This window comes from Mustelus asterias, chromosome 16 (assembly GCF_964213995.1).
Source record: "Mustelus asterias chromosome 16, sMusAst1.hap1.1, whole genome shotgun sequence".
Classification (NCBI taxonomy): Eukaryota; Metazoa; Chordata; class Chondrichthyes; order Carcharhiniformes; family Triakidae; genus Mustelus; species Mustelus asterias.
This window is the reverse complement of record NC_135816.1, coordinates 101,510,759-101,530,339: the sequence shown is the minus strand read 5'-3', so window position 1 is coordinate 101,530,339 and position 19,581 is coordinate 101,510,759. Positions and strand designations below refer to the sequence as shown.

Here is a 19,581-nt window from a genome sequence, read left to right as displayed (position 1 = left end):
GCAGGAAGGATGTTTCCGATGGTGGGGGAGTCGAGACCCAGGGGGTCACAGTCTAAGGATAAAATATAAACCTTTTAGGACTGAGGTGAGGAGAAATTTCTTCACCCAGAGGGTGGTGAATGTGTGGAATTCACTTCCACAGAAAGTAGTTGAGGCCAAAACATTGTCAGATTTCAAAAAGAAATTAGATATCGCTCTTGGGGCTAAATGGGATCGAGGGATATGGGGAGGATCAGGATATTGAATTTAATGATCAAAATGAATATGAATGGTGGAGCAGGCTCGAAGGGCCAAACGGCCTACTCCTGCTTCTAGTTTCTGTGTTGCTTTGGGATTGGGAAAAGGCCGAGCGAGGGTCCTCTCCAACTGAAGCTTCTAACCTGTCTGCCTTCCGCACTGCCCCCCCTCCCCCCCCCCCGCCCTCCTCCACCCTTCCTCTGCCCCATCCTCCCTCTCTTACCACCCCCCTCGATTTGGCAGGTATAACTGGGATCCTGATGAGTGCAGCGGGTCTCCCTGTCTGCCTGACTAGGCCTCCGAAACTCATCCTTCACCCACCCCCCGTCCACAAAAACGACATCAAGCCCATCTCGGGAATCTCCCACACCTGCCGGAAAAGCAGCCGGAAACTGAACAAGAAAGGTGAGCAGCGGGGGCAGGGGTTTGTGGGGGTGAGGGGAAGAGAGGTTTGTGGGGGGTGGGGGAGGGGTTTGTGGGGGGAGGGGTTTGTGGGGGGAGGGGTTTGTGGGGGAGGGGTTTGTGGGGGGAGGGGTTTGTGGGGGGAGGGGTTTGTGGGGGGAGGGGTTGTGGGGGGAGGGTTTGTGGGGGGGGGGGTTGTGGGGGGAGGGGTTTGTGGGGGGAGGGGTTTGTGGGGGGAGGGGGTTTGTGGGGGGAGGGGTTTGTGGGGGGAGGGGTTTGTGGGGGGAGGGGTTGGTGGGGGAGGGGTGGGTGGGGGTAGGGGGGGGTTTGTGGGGGGTGGGGGAGGGGTTTGTGGGGGATGGGGGGAGGGGTTTGTGGGGGATGGGGGAGGGGTTTGCGGGGGATGGGGAGGGGTTTGTGGGGGGATGGGGAGGGGTTTGCGGGGGATGGGGAGGGGTTTGTGGGGACGGAGGAGGGGTTTGTGGGGGACGGGGGAGGGGTTTGCGGGGGATGGGGGAGGGGTTTATGGGGGATGGGGGGAGGGTTTGTGGGGGGTGGGGTGTTTGTGGGGGAGGGGTTTGTGGGGGATGGGGGAGGGGTTTGCAGGGGATGGGGGAGGTGTTTGCAGGGGATGGGGGAGGGGTTTGCGGGGGATGTGGGAGGGATTTGTGGGGGATGGGGGAGGGGTTTGTGGGATGGGGAGGGGTTTGTGGGGGATGGGGGAGGGGTTTGTGGGGGATGGGGGAGGGGTTTGTGGGGGATGGGGGGAGGGGTTGGTGGGGATGGCACGGATGGGGGATGGGTTTGTGGGGGTGGAGGCAGGGGTTTGTGGGAGTGGGATGGGCAGGGGAGGGTTTTTGTGGGTGTTGGGGGAGGGGATTGTGGGGTGGGGAGGGGTTTTTGGGGACGGGGGAGAGAGTGAGGGGGCGGGGTGTGGGTGGGAGGTGCGTTGTGTGAGAGCGAAAAGCCAAGGTTCGGGAAGAAGGTGTGGAGATGAGAGAAAAGGTGATGGGGGGAGAGAGAGGGGGGGGGGGAGAGAGATGGGGGGTCTGGGGAGAGACGGGGGTCGGGGGGGGGAAAAGGGTGGGAGAGGTGGGGATCGGGAAAGGAATGGGGGCACTTTTGCCCCATCTCCATCCTTCCCCCCCCTACCTTCCTTCCCCCCCCTACCTTCCCTTCCCCCCCCCACCTCCCTTTCCCCCTCCCCCACCTCCTTCTCACCCCACTCCCCTGTTTCCCCCACCCCCTCCTCCTCCCTCCCATTTCCTTATCCACTCGACCCCACCTCTCTCTCTCGTACCTTCTCTCTCTTTCTGTGCCTCTCTGTCGTGCCCCATCTCCCGCTCTTCTCCCCCACTGATATCTATCTCTCTGTTGAATGATATCATTGTATTTGACAGGACAGTGTTCATACGTGTTTAGTGGGAAGAGTCCTGAAGAGGTTGTCCGGAAATATCTGCAAAAGGTGCGGAACCCACCAGAAAGAGGTGAGAACAGCAAAGCTGGAACATGCATATCTTTCATTAGATCTGAGCAATTCATCGGTACTGACCCTCTGACAGTGCGGCTCTCCCTCAGCACTGACTCTCTGACAGTGCGGCACTCCTCAGCACTGACTCTCTGACAGTGCGGCACTCCCTCAGCACTGACTCTCTGACAGTGCGGCACTCCCTCGCACTGACCCTCTGACAGTGCGGCACTCCCTCAGCACTGACCCTCTGACAGTGCAGCACTCCCTCAGTACTGACCCTCTGACAGTGCGGCACTCCCTCAGCACTGACCCTCTGACAGTGCAGCACTCCCTCAACACTGACCCTCTGACAGTGCGGCACTCCCTCAGTACTGACTCTCTGACAGTGCGGCGCTCCCTCAGCACTGACCCTCTGACAGTGCAGCACTCCCTCAACACTGACCCTCTGACAGTGCGGCACTCCCTCAGTACTGACCCTCTGACAGTGCAGCACTCCCTCAGCACTGACCCTCTGACAGTGCGGCACTCCCTCAGTACTGACCCTCTGACAGTGCAGCACTCCCTCAGCACTGACCCTCTGACAGTGCAGCACTCCCTCAGTACTGACCCTCTGACAGTGTGGCACTCCCTCAGTACTGACCCTCTGACAGTGCAGCAGTCCCTCAGTACTGACCCTCTGACAATGCAGCAGTCCCCTCAGTACTGACCCTCTGACAGTGCGGCTCTCCCTCAGTACTGACCCTCTGACAGTGCGGCACTCCCTCACTACTGACCTTCTGACAGTGCAGCACTCCCTCAGCACTGTCCCTCTGACAGTGCAGCAGTCCCTCAGTACTGACCCTCTGACAGTGCAGCACTCCCTCAGTACTGACCCTCTGACAGTGCGGCGCTCCCGCAGCACTGACCCTCTGACAGTGCGGCTCTCCCTCAGCACTGACTCTCTGACAGTGCGGCACTCCCTCAGCACTGACTCTCTGACAGTGCGGCACTCCCTCAGCACTGACTCTCTGACAGTGCAGCACTCCCTCAGTACTGACCCTCTGACAGTGCGGCACTCCTCACTACTGACCTTCTGACAGTGCAGCACTCCCTCACTACTGACCTTCTGACAGTGCAGCACTCCCTCACTACTGACCTTCTAACAGTGCGGCACTCCCTCAGCACTGACTCTCTGACAGTGCGGCACTCCCTCAGCACTGACCCTCTGACAGTGCGGCACTCCCTCAGCACTGACCCTCTGACAGTGCAGCACTCCCTCAGTCTTGACCTTGTGACAGTGCGGCACTCCCTCAGTACTGACCCTCTGACAGTGCAGCACTCCCTCAGCACTGACCCTCTGACAGTGCAGCACTCCCTCAGCACTGACCCTCTGACAGTGCGGCACTCCCTCAGCACTGACCCTCTGACAGTGCGGCACTCCCTCAGCACTGACCCTCTGACAGTGCAGCACTCCCTCAGTACTGACCCTCTGACAGTGCAGCACTCCCTCAGCACTGACTCTCTGACAGTGCGGCCCTCCCTCACTACTGACCTTCTGACAGTGCAGCACTCCCTCAGCACTGACCCTCTGACAGTGCAGCACTCCCTCAGCACTGACCCTCTGACAGTGCGGCACTCCCTCAGCACTGACCCTCTGACAGTGCGGCACTCCCTCAGCACTGACCCTCTGACAGTGCAGCACTCCCTCAGTCTTGACCTTGTGACAGTGCGGCACTCCCTCAGTACTGACCCTCTGACAGTGCGGCACTCCCTCAGTACTGACCCTCTGACAGTGCGGCACTCCCTCAGCACTGACCCTCTGACAGTGCAGCACTCCCTCAGCACTGACCCTCTGACAGTGCAGCACTCCCTCAGCACTGACCCTCTGACAGTGCGGCACTCCCTCAGCACTGACCCTCTGACAGTGCGGCACTCCCTCAGTACTGACCCTCTGACAGTGCGGCACTCCCTCAGCACTGACCCTCTGACAGTGCAGCACTCCCTCAGCACTGACCCTCTGACAGTGCAGCACTCCCACAGTACTGACCCTCTGACAGTGGAGCACTCCCTCAGCACTGACCCTCCGATACTGCAGTGCGCTTTAGAATATTTCAAAAGTTCTGAACAGTGGTTCGAATATTTTGATAAGATGGCTGTCGAGAAGACGTTTGCCCTTTCGAGGGAATTTTTTAATTATTGTTCATTCATGGGATATGGGTGTAGCTGGCTGTCCAACATTTATTGCCCATCTCCGAGGGCAGGTTAGGGTCAACCATGTTGCTATGGCTCTGAAGTCACAGGTAGGCCAGACCAGGTTAGGACAGTAGATTTCCTTCCCTATAGGGACATTAATGAACCAGATGGGTTTTTCCGACAATCACCAATGGTTAAAAGCAAAATATTGCTGGAATCAAATGCTAGAAATCCTCAGCAGGTCTGACAGCATGTGTGGAGAGAGAATAGAGGCAACGTTTCGAGTCAGGATGACTTTCGTCAGAGTTAAGAGGAAAGATAATCAGACAGGATTTATACTGTGAGGGTGGGCAAGGGGAGCCGGGGTTGTGGGGGGCGGGGGGGGGGAGGTGCGGGGGGGGTGCTGTAATAGGGCCAAGTAAATGAGGATGAAGAAGGCTGAGAAAGGTGCTAAAAGTGTCCATTAAGCGATCAGAATGTGTGAATGGCAGAACAGAGGTACAGAAGGTTCAGGCAGTTGCCCTGAAGGAGGGGAGGTGGGGCGGGGGCAAGAACGACAGCAGGAATGGAAAAGTAGAAAAATAGAAGAGAGAAAGAAGGATGAAAAAAATGGATGGATGAGATGAAAAGAAGAAACGGAATGGAATAAAATAAATGGAAATGGGGTGAAGGTGGAAGCGAGAGTTTGTGCTCTGAAGTTGTTGAACTCAATGTTGACTCCACAAGGCTGTACAGTGCCCGGTGGGAGGATGAGGTGCTGTTCCTCCAGTTTGCATTGGGGGTCACTGGAATATTGCAAAAAGACAAGGACGGAATGTGGACAGGAGCGCAGCGCACTTCCGAAACTTCTTCCTTCTTCTCTTGATCGTGGTTTTCCAGCCAGTGGTTGACAGGGCTCTCAGTCGCATCCGAACCATCCCCCAGCCACTGCTCTCACCGCCTGTCCTCCCTCCCAGAACCAGGATAGGGTCCCCCTTGTTGTCACTTTTCACCCCACGAACCTCTGCATTCAAAGGATTATCCTCCGCCATTTCCGCCAACGCCAGCATGAGGCCACTACTCAGCTCATCTTCCCCTCACTCCTGCTGTCAGCATGCCACAGGGACAGTTCTCTCTGGGACACCCTGGTCCACTCCTCCATCACCCCCAACACCTCACCCCCCCCGCCCAACGGTACCTTCTCTTGCAATCGTAGAAGGTGTAACACCTGCCCCTTTTCCTCCTCCCTGCTCACTGTCCCAGGTCCCAAACACCCGTTTCAAGTAAAGTAGCGCTTCACATGTACCTCCTTCAATCTGGTCTAATGCATTCGCTGACCCAATGCGGTCTACTCTACATTGGAGAGAGCAAACGCAGACTGGGTGACTGAACCCAGACCTTCCTGTTGCTTGCCACTTCAACATGCCACCCTGCTCTCCTGCCCACATGTCCGTCCTTGGCCTTTTTCTTTGCTCTTAGCTCTGAGCGAAGGGTCATCCAGACTCAAAATGTTGCTCTATTCTCTCTCCACGGTCAGACCTGCTGAGACTTTCCAGTATTTTCTGTTTTTGAATCAATGGTTTCATGGTCATCAGTAGACTTTTAATTCCAGAATGTTATTAAATTCAGAATTCACCATCTGCCGAGGTGGGATTTGACCCCAGGTCCCTGGAGCAGTATACTGGGTCCCTGGATTACTCATCCAGCACCAATAGCACCAGGCCCATAGGACAATGTGTCATTAGAACATAGAACATTACAGCGCAGTACAGGCCCTTCGGCCCTCGATGTTGCGCCGACCAGTGAAACCAATCTAAAGCCCATCTAACCTACACTATTCCAATATCATCCATATGTTTATCCAATCACCATTTGAATGCTCTTAATGTTGGCGAGTCCACTACTGCTGCAGGCAGGGCATTCCACGCCCTTACTACTCTCTGAGTAAAGAACCTACCTCTAACATCTGTCCTATATCTCTCACCCCTCGATTTAAAGCTATGTCCCCTCGTGCTAGCCATCACCATCCGAGGAAAAAGACTCTCACTATCCACCCTATCTAATCCTCTGATCATCTTGTATGCCTCTATTAAGTCACCTCTTAACCTTCTTCTCTCTAACGAAAACAACCTCAAGTCCCTCAGCCTTTCCTCATACGATTTTCCCACCATACCAGGCAACATCCTGGTAAATCTCCTCTGCACCCTTTCCAACACTTCCACATCTTTCCTATAATACGGCGACCAGAACTGTACGCAATACTCCCAATGCAGCCGCACCAGAGTTTTGTACAGTTGCAGCATGACCTCCTGGCTCCGAAACTCAATCCCTCCACCAATAAAAGCTAACACTCCGTACGCCTTCTGAACAACCCTAACAACCTGGGTGCCAACTTTCAGGGATCTATGCACATGGACACCCAGAACCCTCTGTTCATCCACACTACCAAGTATCTTACCATTAGCCCAGTACTCTGTATTCCTGTTACTCCTTCCAAAGTGAATCACCTCACACTTTTCTGCATTAAACTCCATTTGCCACCTCTCAGCCCAGCTCTGCAGCTTATCTATGTCCCTCTGTAACCTGCCACTTCCCTCTGCACTGTCTACAACTCCACCAACTTTAGTGTCATCCGCAAATTTACTAATCCATCCTTCTACGCCCTCATCCAGGTCATTAATAAAAATGACAAACAGCAGTGGCCCCAAAACAGATCCTTGCGGTACACCACTGTAACTGAACTCCAGGATGAATATTTCCCATCAACCACCACCCTCTGTTTTCTTACAGCTAGCCAATTCCTGATCCAAACCACTAAATCACCCTCAATCCCATGTGTCCGTATTTTCTGCAAAAGCTTACCATGGGGAACCTTATCAAATGCTTTACTGAAATCCATATACACCACATCAACCGCTTTACCCTCATCCCCCTCTTTGGTCACCTTCTCAAAGAACTCAGTAAGATTTGTGAGGCACGACCTACCCTTCACAAAACCGTGTTGACTATCCCTAATCAAATTATTCCTTTCCAGGTGATTATAAATCCTATCTCTTATAATCCTTTCCAAAACTTTGCCCACAACAGAAGCAAGGCTCACCGGTCTATAATTACCAGGGTTGTCCCTACTCCCCTTCTTGAACAAGGGGACAACATTTGCTATCCTCCAGTCTTCTGGCACTGTTCCTGTAGACAATGATGACACAAAGATCTCAGTACTCCCCTCAACAACACTGTCCCTCTCCAGTGTGAATACTGACGAAAAATATTCATTGAGTGCCTCTCCTATCTCTTCAGACTCCACGCACAACTTCCCACTACTGTCCTTGACTGGCCCTAATCTGACTCTCGTCATTCTTTTACTCCTGACATACCTATAGAAAGCTTTAGGGTTTTCCTTGATCCCACCTGCCAAAGACTTCTCATGTCCCCTCCTGGCCCTTCTTAACTCTTTCTTTAGGTCCTTCCTGGCTAACTTGTAACTCTCAAGCTCCCTAACTGAGCCTTCACGTCTCATCTTAACATAAGTCTCCTTCTTCCTCTTCACAAGAGATTCAACCTCCTTAGTAAACCACGGTTCCCTGACACGTCTGCTTCCTCCCTGTCTGACAGGTACATATTTATCAAGGACGCGTAGTAGCTGTTCCTTGAACAAGTTCCACATTACAATTGTGCCCATCCCCTGCAGTTTCCTTCCCCAACCTATGCCAGCTAAATCTCGCCTAATCGCATCATAATTTCCTTTCCCCCAGCTATAACTCTTGCCCTTTGGTATATACCTATCCTTTTCCATTGCTAAAGTAAACGTAATCAAATTGTGGTCACTGTCACCAAAGTGCTCACCTCCCTCCAAATCTAACACCTGGCCTGGTTCATTACCCAGTACCAAATCCAATGTGGCCTCGCCTCTTGTTGATCTATCTACATACTGCATCAGGAAGCCTCCCTGCACACATTTACTTGTAAAGTTAAAGTCCCCCAGTACAACTCCCCTGTTACTTTCGCTCCTGTCCAGAATCATCTTTGCAATCTTTTCCTCTACATCTCTGGAACTTTTCAGAGGTCTATAAAAAACTCCCAACAGGGTGACCTCTCCTTTCCTGTTTCTAACCTCAGCCCAAACTACCTCAGTAGACGAGTCCTCATCAAATGTCCTTTCTGCCACCGTAATACTGTCCTTCACTAACAATGCCACATTAGGATAAGAAAGATGCAATAAATGCAATGGGGAAATCCGGAGTTTCCCAGAGATTGCTGAGAATGTGGAACTCGCTCCCACAGGGAGTGGCAGAGGTGAATAGTGTAGATGTATTTCAGGGGAAGCTGGATAAACCCATGAGGGAGAAAGGATCAGAAAGAGATGTCAATGTGGTGAGAGAGAGAGGAATAGGGAGGTGGTTTGTGTGGAGCAGGGACACCAGCTTGGGCCGAATGGCCTGTTGATCATGCTTTAGTTCATGGGGTGGCACGTTGGCACAGTGGTTAGCACTGCTGCCTCACAGCGCCAGGGACCCGGGTTCAATATGGCCTCGGGTCACTGTCTGTGTGGAGTTTGCACCTTCTCCCCATCTCTGTGTGGGTTTCCTCCGGGTGCTCCGGTTTCCTCCCACAATTCAAAGATGTGCAAGTTAGGTGGATTGGCCATGCTAAATTGCCCCTTAGTGTCAGGGGGACTAGCTAGGGTAAATAAATGGGGTTTCAGGGATAGGGTCTGGGTGGGATTGTTGTTGGTGCAGACTCAATGGGCCGAATGGCCTCCTTCTGCACTGTAAGGATTCTATTCTATAATTCTAAATATTGATCAACATCTCCCTCTGCTGTTGTAATGTCGCTACTGCAGCCTGGCAGACATAACGGGCTTGGTGAACAATGCAAGGTTTCTTAAAGGGAAAGGGACTCTGCTCTCAGCCCCATTGAATGTCTGGCTATTGCCAGTTATGGATCCGTTTACCACCCAGGCCCCATCCCACCGAGCCGATGGAGTAACAGAATGTGTCGGCTGAAACGGTGGCAGAGTCGATTGCTCTCCCAGTTGATATTCCTGCTTTTCTCAGTAGGTGTTCCTGCTGTGTGCCATCTGTGTGCACGCTTGTGTCTCTGCAGTGTCTCTGCTCGGTGTTCGGGGTACAGTGACCCTTTATTAAAGGGTTAACAAGGTGCATGATTTTGTTTCTCCCTCTGCCCAGGACTGCACGATCTGTATGGAAAGGTTGACGGTTCCCTCGGGTTATAAGGGGACTCCCATCCAACCGATCGTCAAACCCGAGTTAGTGGGAAAACTATCCAAATGTGGACACAGTTTCCATGTGCTCTGTCTAGTTGCCATGTACAATAATGGAAATAAGGTAAGAAACCCCTTCCCGGACTCATATCTCCACTTTATACCCAGTGTCAGCATCAAACACTCCCAGGACAGGTACAGCACAGGGTGAGATACAGAGTAAAGCTCCCTCGACACTGTCCCCATCAAACACTCGCAGGACAGGTACAGCACGGTGTTAGATACAGAGTAAAGCACCCTCGACACTGTCCCCATCAAACACTCCCAGTTACAGGTACAGCACGGGGTTAGATAGAGTAAAGCTCCCTCTACACTGTCCCCATCAAACACTCCCAGGACAGGTACAGCATGGGGTTAGATACAGAGTAAAGCTCCTCTACACTGTCCCCATCAAACACTCCCAGGACAGGTACAGCACGGGGTTAGATACAGAGTAAAGCACCCTCTACACTGTCTCCATCAAACATTCCCAGTTACAGGTACAGCACGGGGTTAGATCGAGTAAAGCTCCCTCTACACTGTCCCCATCAAACACTCCCAGGACAGGTACAGCATGGGGTTAGATACAGAGTAAAGCTCCTCTACACTGTCCCCATCAAACACTCCCAGGACAGGTACAGCACGGGGTTAGATACAGAGTAAAGCTCCCTTGGTAATACCATAGCCTGTTCCAGTCCCTCAGTGTTAACTCTTTCCCTGTTTCAGGATGGAAGCCTGCAGTGTCCCACCTGTAAGACAATATACGGAGTGAAGACTGGGACTCAGCCACCAGGGAAAATGGAATATCACACCATTCCTCATTCACTTCCCGGATATCCCGACTCTAAGACCATTCGCATCATCTACAACATTCCACCTGGAATCCAGGTACGTGTTCTACTGCAGATCTTTGTTGTAGCACCCAAGATGTAACACTGTATTGTGTACACTCCACAACACCATCAAAAAATAATTCCCCACTCTGATATATCCCACATCCTCTCACTGTAACACTGATATATCCCACACCCCATCACTATAACTCTGATATATCTCACACCCCTTCACTGTAACACGATATATCCCACAACTCTCACTGTAACACTCTCTGACATAGTCCACACCCCTCACTGTTACACTGATATACCCCACACCGCTCACTGTAACTGATATACCCCACACCACTCACTGTAACACTGATATAACCCACCCCCTCACTGTAACACTGATAGATCCCACACCCCATCACTATAACTCTGATATATCTCACACCCCCTCACTGTAACACGATATATCCCACAACTCTCACTGTAACACTCTCTGACATAGTCCACACCCCCTCACTGTTACACTGATATACCCCACACCCCTCACTGTAACATTTATACATCCCACACCCCTCACTGTAACACTCTGATATATCCCACATCCATCACTGTAACACTCTGATAGACACTATACCCCTCACTGTAACATTCTGATATACCCCACACCCCTCACTGTAACACTCTGATATACCCCACACCCCTCACAGTAACACTCTGATATACCCCACACCCCTCACTGTAACACTCTGATATACCCCACACCCCTCACTGTAACACTCTGATATACCCCACACCCCTCACTGTAACACTCTGATATATCCCACACCCCCTCACTGTAACACTCTGATATACCCCACACCTCCTCACTGTAACACTCTGATATACCCCACACCCCTCACTGTAACACTCTGATATATCCCACACCCCCTCACTGTAACACTCTGATATATCCCACACCCCCCTCACTGTAACACTCTGATATACCCCACACCTCCTCACTGTAACACTCTGATATACCCCACACCCCTCACTGTAACACTCTGATATACCCCACACCCCTCACTGTAACACTCTGATATACCCCACACCTCCTCACTGTAACACTCTGATATACCCCACACCTCCTCACTGTAACACTCTGATATATCCCACACCCCCTCACTGTAACACTCTGATATACCCCACACCTCCTCACTGTAACACTCTGATATATCCCACATCCATCACTGTAACACTCTGATAGACACTATACCCCTCACTGTAACATTCTGATATACCCCACACCCCTCACTGTAACACTCTGATATACCCCACACCCCTCACTGTAACACTCTGATATACCCCACACCTCCTCACTGTAACACTCTGATATATCCCACACCTCCTCACTGTAACACTCTGATATATCCCACACCCCTCACTGTAACACTCTGATATACCCCACACCCCTCACTGTAACACTCTGATATACCCCACACCCCTCACTGTAACACTCTGATATACCCCACACCCCTCACTGTAACACTCTGATATACCCCACACCTCCTCACTGTAACACTCTGATATATCCCACACCTCCTCACTGTAACACTCTGATATATCCCACACCCCTCACTGTAACACTCTGATATACCCCACACCCCTCACTGTAACACTCTGATATACCCCACACCCCTCACTGTAACACTCTGATATATCCCACACCCCTCACTGTAACACTCTGATATACCCCACACCCCTCACTGTAACACTCTGATATATCCCACACCTCCTCACTGTAACACTCTGATATATCCCACACCCCCTCACTGTAACACTCTGATATACCCCACACCTCCTCACTGTAACACTCTGATATACCCCACACCCCTCACTGTAACACTCTGATATATCCCACACCCCCTCACTGTAACACTCTGATATACCCCACACCTCCTCACTGTAACACTCTGATGTACCCCACACCCCTCACTGTAACACACTGATATACCCCACACCCCTCACTGTAACACTCTGATATACCCCACACCCCTCACTGTAACACTCTGATATACCCCACACCCCTCACTGTAACACTCTGATGTACCCCACACCCCTCACTGTAACACACTGATATATCCCACACCCCCCTCACTGTAACACTCTGATATACCCCACACCTCCTCACTGTAATACTCTGATATACCCCACACCTCCTCACTGTAACACTCTGATATACCCCACACCCCTCACTGTAACACTCTGATATATCCCACACCCCTCACTGTAACACTCTGATATACCCCACACCCCTCACTGTAACACTCTGATATACCCCACACCCCTCACTGTAACACACTGATATACCCCACACCCCTCACTGTAACACACTGATATATCCCACACCCCTCACTGTAACACTCTGATATACCCCACACCTCCTCACTGTAACACTCTGATAGACACTATACCCCTCACTGTAACACTCTGATATATCCCACACCCCTCACTGTAACACTCTGATATACCCCACACCTCCTCACTGTGACACTCTGATATATCCCACATCCATCACTGTAACACTCTGATAGACACTATACCCCTCACTGTAACATTCTGATATACCCCACACCCCTCACTGTAACACTCTGATATACCCCACACCCCTCACTGTAACACTCTGATATACCCCACACCCCTCACTGTGACACTCTGTTTCATAGGGTCCAGATCACCCGAATCCTGGACTGACGTTCACAGCGAGAGGATTCCCACGACATTGTTACTTGCCGGATAATGAGAAGGGCCGTGAGGTCAGTGTCTCCATGTGAAATAATATTGTCATGCTCTAGAGGGAGCTCTACACTGAGTCTCACCCTGCATTGTGCCTGTCAGCAGAGCTGACACTGGGTATAAAGTGGGAGACACATTGTCAGGGTAAGATGGAGGGAGCTTTACTCTGTATCTAATTCCGTGCTGTACCTGTCCTGGGAGTGTTTGATGGAGACAGTGTAGAGGGAGCTTTACTCTGTATCTAACCCCGTGCTGTACCTGTCCAGGGAGTGTTTGATGGAGACAGTGTAGAGGGAGCTTTACTCTGTATCTAACCCCGTGCTGTACCTGTCCTGGGAGTGTTTGATGGGGACAGTGTAGAGGGATCTTTACTCTGTATCTAACTCCGTGCTGTACCTGTCCTGGGAGTATTAGATGGGGACAGTGTAGAGGGAGCTTTACTCTGTATCTCACCCCGTGCTGTGCCTGTCCTGGGAGTATTAGATGGGCATGATGTGGAGATGCCGGCGTTGGACTGGGGTAAACACAGTAAGAAGTTTAACAACTCCAGGTTAAAGTCCAACAGGTTTATTTGGTAGCAAAAGCCACACAAGCTTTCGGAGCAGCAAGCCCCTTCTTCAGGTGAGTCACCTGAAGAAGGGGCTTGCAGCTCCGAAAGCTTGTATGGCTTTTGCTACCAAATAAACCTGTTGGACTTTAACCTGGAGTTGTTAAAATTCTTACAGTATTAGATGGGGACAGTGTAGAGGGAGCTTTACTCTGTATCTGACCCCGTGGTGTACCTATCCTGGGAGTGTTTGATGGGGCACAGTGTAGAGGGAGATTTCTTCTGTATCTAACCCCGTGCTGTACCTGTCCTGGGAGTGTTTGATGGGGCACAGTGTAGAGGGAGATTTACTCTGTATCTAACCCCGTGCTGTACCTGTCCTGGGAGTGTTTTATTGGGAACAGTGTAGAGGGAGCTTTACTCTGTATCTAACCCCGTGCTGTACCTGACCTGGGAGTGTTTGATATGATGTGGAGATGCCGGCGTTGGACTGGGGTGAACAGAGTGAGAGTTTTAACAACACCAGGTTAAAGTCCAACAGGCTTATTTGGTAGCAAACACCATTAGTTTTCGGAGCGTTGCTCCTTCGTCAGATGAAGGAGCAGCGCTCCGAAAGCTAATGGTATTTGCTACCAAATAAACCTGTTGGACTTTAACCTGGTGTTGTTAAAACTCTTACTGTGTTTGATGGGGACAGTGTAGAGGGAGCTTTACTCTGTATCTAACCCCGTGCTGTACCTGTCCTGGGAGTGTTTGTTGGGGACAGTGTAGAGGGAGCTTTACTCTGTATCTAACCCCGTGCTGTACCTGTACTGGGAGTGTTTGATAGGGACAGTGTAGAGGGAGCTTTACTCTGTATCTAACCCCGTGCTGTACCTGTCCTGGGAGTGTTTGATGGGGACAGTGTAGAGGGAGCTTTACTCTGTATCTAACCCCGTGCTGTACCTGTCCTGGGAGTGTTTGATGGGGACAGTGTAGAGGGAGCTTTACTCTGTATCTAACCCCGTGCTGTACCTGTCCTGGGAGTGTTTGATGGGGGACAGTGTAGAGGGAGCTTTACTCTGTATCTAACCCCGTGCTGTACCTGTACTGGGAGTGTTTGATAGGGACAGTGTAGAGGGAGCTTTACTCTGTATCTAACCCTGTGCTGTACCTGTCCTGGGAGTGTTTGATGGGGACAGTGTAGAGGGAGCGTTACTCTGTATCTAACCCCGTGCTGTACCTGTCCTGGGAGTGTTTGATGGGGACAGTGTAGAGGGAGCTTTACTCTGTATCTAACTCCGTGCTGTACCTGTCCTGGGAGTGTTTGATGGGGGACAGTGTAGAGGGAGCTTTACTCTGTATCTAACCCCGTGCTGTACCTGTCCTGGGAGTGTTTGATGGGGACAGTGTAGAGGGAGCTTTACTCTGTATCTAACCCCGTGCTGTACCTGTCCTGGGAGTGTTTGATGGGGGACAGTGTAGAGGGAGCTTTACTCTGTATCTAACCCCGTGCTGTACCTGTCCTGGGAGTGTTTGATAGGGACAGTGTAGAGGGAGCTTTACTCTGCATCTAACCCCGTGCTGTACCTATCCTGGGAGTGTTTGATGGGGACAGTGTAGAGGGAGCTTTACTCTGCATCTAACCCCGTGCTGTACCTGTCCTGGGAGTTTTTGATGGGGACAGTGTAGAGGGAGCTTTACTCTGTATCTAACCCCGTGCTGTACCTGTCCTTGGGAGCGCTCGATGCTGACACTGGGTATAAAGTGGGAGGAAGTGCACTGCAGGGTAATGTAGAGGGAGCTCGACACTGTATCTAATCCAGTTCTGGTCACCACATTATAGGAAGAACATAATTGCTCTGGAGAGAGCGCAGAGGAGATTTATAAGAATGTTGCCAGAGCTTGAAAATTGTAGCTGTGAGAAGAGGTTGGAAAGGCTAGGGTTGTTTTCCTTTAGAACAGAGGAGACTAAGGGGTGACCTAATTGAGAGGTTGAGGAAGGGTGGAAAGGGAAGTCTCGTTTCCCCAGGCGATGGGGTCAGTTATAAGTAGGGACAGATATAAGGTGATTGGTAGTAGGATTATAGCAGTGGTTCCCAACCAGTGTGCTGTGAAGAAAGATTCAAGACAATTCAAAATTCATGGAATTAAACTGAATCTAACCTTCGTCTTCAATTCCGTGGTTGACATCGCCAAGACCCGGCGAATCTTGGGTGTCCCATGTATGTGCCGGCTGAGAATGAGCTGCTTGCACATGGTTTAGATATTTCAGGCCCATGCGTACGACCAATGGGACTTGGAGCTGAAGGCAAAGGGTCCATGCCACCTAAATAAAAAGCAAAAATTCAAAAAGGCTGCAAAAACCCAGGGAGAAGCGAGAGAGACAGAGGGAGGTCGGCGAGAGGACTGGGAGAAGTTAAAAATGAGTTTCCAGTCAGGAAAGAAGACAGAGAAAATAGGACCAGTGCCTCAAAGTTTTTTTTATAATTTAGAGGAGTGCCGTGACGTGGAAACGTTTGGGAATCACTGGTTCAGAGGGGACATGAGGAAAAACTTTTTCACCCAGAGGGTTGTGGGCATCTGGAATTCACTCCCCAAGTTGATGGCGAGGCTGAAAAACTCACTTCATTTGAAAGATACTGGGATCTGTACCTGCAGTGTTGGGGCCTGCAAGGCTCCAGAGCAGGGACCAGAAGGTGGGATTAAAATGACCAGCTGGTGTATTTTTTCTCATTATTGGTCACACACACATGATACACTACTTTGTCTACAACGCTACGGTTTTGTCAAAGAAGTCATAGAATCCCAACAGTGCAGAAGGAGACCAATCAACCCATTGAACCTGCACCGTCAATAGCCCCACCCAGTCCTTATCCCCATAACCCCACATATTTACCCTGCTAATCCCCCTGACACCAAGGGACAATTTAGAATGGCCAATCAACCTAAACCGCACATCTTTGGAGTGTGGGAGGAAACCGGAGCACCTGGAGGAAACCCATGCAGACATGAGGAGAACGCGCAAACTCCACACAGACAGTGACCTGGGTCCCTGTCAGAACTCCGGGTTCTGTGTACGCACTGCTGCAGATGTGGTCTCACCAATGCCCTGTATAACTGAAGCATAACCTCCTCACTTTTGTAATTCATAGAACCATAGAAATGACACAGCACAGAAAGAGTCCATTTGGCCCATCTTGTCCATGCCAGTCCAAGGACACCCAGGTTCCCTCACTAATTCCAGTTTCTGCACCCGGTCCACAGCCCTGTAGCTGACAGCACTTAAGGTGCAGATCCAGGTACTTGTTAAAAGAGTTTAGGGTCTCTGCCTCCACCGCTAACTTGGGCAGTGAATTCGAGACACCCATCACCCTCTGCGTAAAAAGGTTCTTCCTCATGTCCCGACCAAACCTACTGCCACTTATCCTGAATCTGTGTCCCATGGTTCTAGAATTCTCCATCAAGTGAAATAATTTTATCCTGTCCACACTATTTCTTCCCCTCATTATGTTGTACACCTCTATCAAATCAGCCTTCCTTGTTCCAAGGAAAATAACCCCAACCTCTCCAATCTCTCCTCACAGCTATACTTTTCCAGCCCGGGCAACATTCTTGTAAACCTCCTCTGCACTCTCTCCAGAGCAATTACATCCTTCCTGTAACGTGGTGACCAGAACTGCACACAATACTCCAGTTGTGGCCTCAAATGTGTTTTATACAATTCCAACATTACATCCATGTATATTCTATACCTCTGCCAATGGAGGAGAGCATTCCATATACTTTCTTTACAACCTTGCCTACTTGAACTGCTGCCTTTCGGGACCTGTGTACTTGCACGCCACGATCTCTCACTTCATCCACCCTTCTCAGTATATTCCCATTTATTGTGTATTCCCGATAAGCCTTTGACCTCCCTAAATGCATCACCTCACACTTCTCGATGTTAAAATCCATCTGCCACTTAACCGCTCCACCAACCCATCGATATGGTTTTGGAGATTACTGGAGGTAATTCTCTGCTTCAGGTTTAACCTTTGCTCTCTCCCCTTTGCCCCTCCCCTGCTGCGTAGGTGCTGAGGCTGCTGCTGGTAGCCTGGGACCGGAGATTAATCTTTGCCATCGGAACATCCAGTACAACGGGAGAGTCGGACACTGTGGTCTGGAACGAGATCCATCACAAAACAGAATTTGGTTCCAATCTGACTGGGCACGGATATCCCGACTGCAACTATCTGGAGAATGTGTGGGTAGAGCTGAAAGCCCAGGGAATCGCTGATGACAAAGACTGAGGATAGCTCCCTGAGGAGCAGAGAGTTCAAGAGATGGAAGGAGAGGGACGGAGAGTGAAGGAGAGAGCAAGAGAAGCGGGGAAGGGAGTGAATGAGTGGGGGGGAGAGAGTGCACTTTAGGGAGAGCAAGTGCGCGAGAGAGCGTGGGCTTGAGAGAGTGAATAGTGTGTGGGCTCGAGAGAGAGTGCGAGTAAGGGAGAGAGAGAGAGTGGGTTGGAGAGAGTGTGCGTGAGAGAGTGGGTTAGAGAGAGGGAATAGGGGAAAGATAGACTGTGTGGACTAGAGAGAGAGTGATGCAGAGAGTAAGCTGGAGAGAGAGGGCTTGAGGTGGAGACAGAAACCCAGAAGGATGAAGGAGAGGGAGGGAGTGTGAGGAAACACGAGGGAGATTCTGCACCGAAGGTCTTATCTCTTTCTCTCTGATGGAACACTGAGTTGCATTAACCCCTAACATCCCTGCATCACCCCATCACCCCCCACCCGCCCCCAAGTCAGTTAATAGCGTTCCGTGATTTGATTACAAGGTGCGTGTCTGATGAAAGATCCAAGTGTTTATTTTCTACAAGCTCAATAACATGCAGTTTGAGGGTTTTTAAAATTATTTTTAATTCTGAAGGATTTACGTTCATTATTAGCCATGATTACATCAAAAATTCTAAGTACCCCTGATCGGCCCTCTCTCTAACCCAGGGATCACTGAACAGTGATCAGGACCAGGAACCCTGGCTGGTTTCCCCTCTCTCTAACCAGGGATCACTGGACAGTGATCAGGAGCAGGAACCCTGGCTGATTTCCCCTCTCTCTCTCTCTCTAACCAGGGATCACTGGACAGGGATCAGGAGCAGGAACCCTGCCTGATTTCCCCTCTCTCTCTCTAACCCAGGGATCACTGGACAGGGATCAGGAGCAGGAACTCTGCCTGATTTCCCCTCTCTCTCTCTAACCCAGGGATCACTGGACAGGGATCAGGAGCAGGAACCCTGCCTGATTTCCCCTCTCTCTCTAACCCAGGGACCACTGGACAGTGATCAGGAGCAGGAACCCTGCCTGATTTCCCCTCTCTCTCTCTCTCTAACCCAGGGATCACTGGACAGTGATCGGGACCAGGAACCCTGGCTGATTTCCCCTCTCTCTCTAACCCAGGGAGCACTGGACAGTGATCAGGAGCAGGAACCCTGGCTGATTTCCCCTCTCTCTCTAACCCAGGGAGCACTGGACAGTGATCAGGAGCAGGAACCCTGGCTGATTCCCTCTCTCTCTAACCCAGGGATCACTGGACAGTGATCGGGAGCTGGAACCCTGGCTGATTTCCCCCCTCTCTCTAACCCAGGGATCACTGGGCAGTGATCAGGAGCAGGAACCCTGGCTGATTTCCCCCCTCTCTCTAACCCAGGGATCACTGGACAGTGATCAGGAGCAGGAACCCTGGCTGATTCCCCCCTCTCTCTAACCCAGGGATCACTGGACAGGGATCAGGAGCAGGAACCCTGGCTGATTCCCCCCTCTCTCTAACCCAGGGATCACTGGACAGTGATCGGGAGCAGGAACCCTGGCTGATTTCCCCTCTCTCTCTCTCTAACCCAGGGATCACTGGACAGTGATCAGGAGCTAGAAATATATTCCTCTTCACTCCACGCCGC

General features: G+C 51.2%; 1 protein-coding gene across 1 annotated transcript in view; it reads left to right on the top strand.

Annotated features, from left to right (window-relative positions):
* Positions 1–17,941, top strand: part of LOC144505417 (E3 ubiquitin-protein ligase DTX4-like) — an 18,471-nt gene extending 530 nt beyond the window's left edge. The window contains exons 2-7 of the mRNA XM_078231529.1: positions 345–630; positions 2,052–2,122; positions 9,445–9,606; positions 10,248–10,409; positions 13,051–13,140; positions 17,723–17,941. Of these exons, the coding sequence (XP_078087655.1) occupies positions 345–630; positions 2,052–2,122; positions 9,445–9,606; positions 10,248–10,409; positions 13,051–13,140; positions 17,723–17,941 (990 nt within the window). The remainder of the gene's footprint in view (positions 1–344; positions 631–2,051; positions 2,123–9,444; positions 9,607–10,247; positions 10,410–13,050; positions 13,141–17,722) is intronic.
* Positions 17,942–19,581: the final 1,640 nt, after the last annotated feature.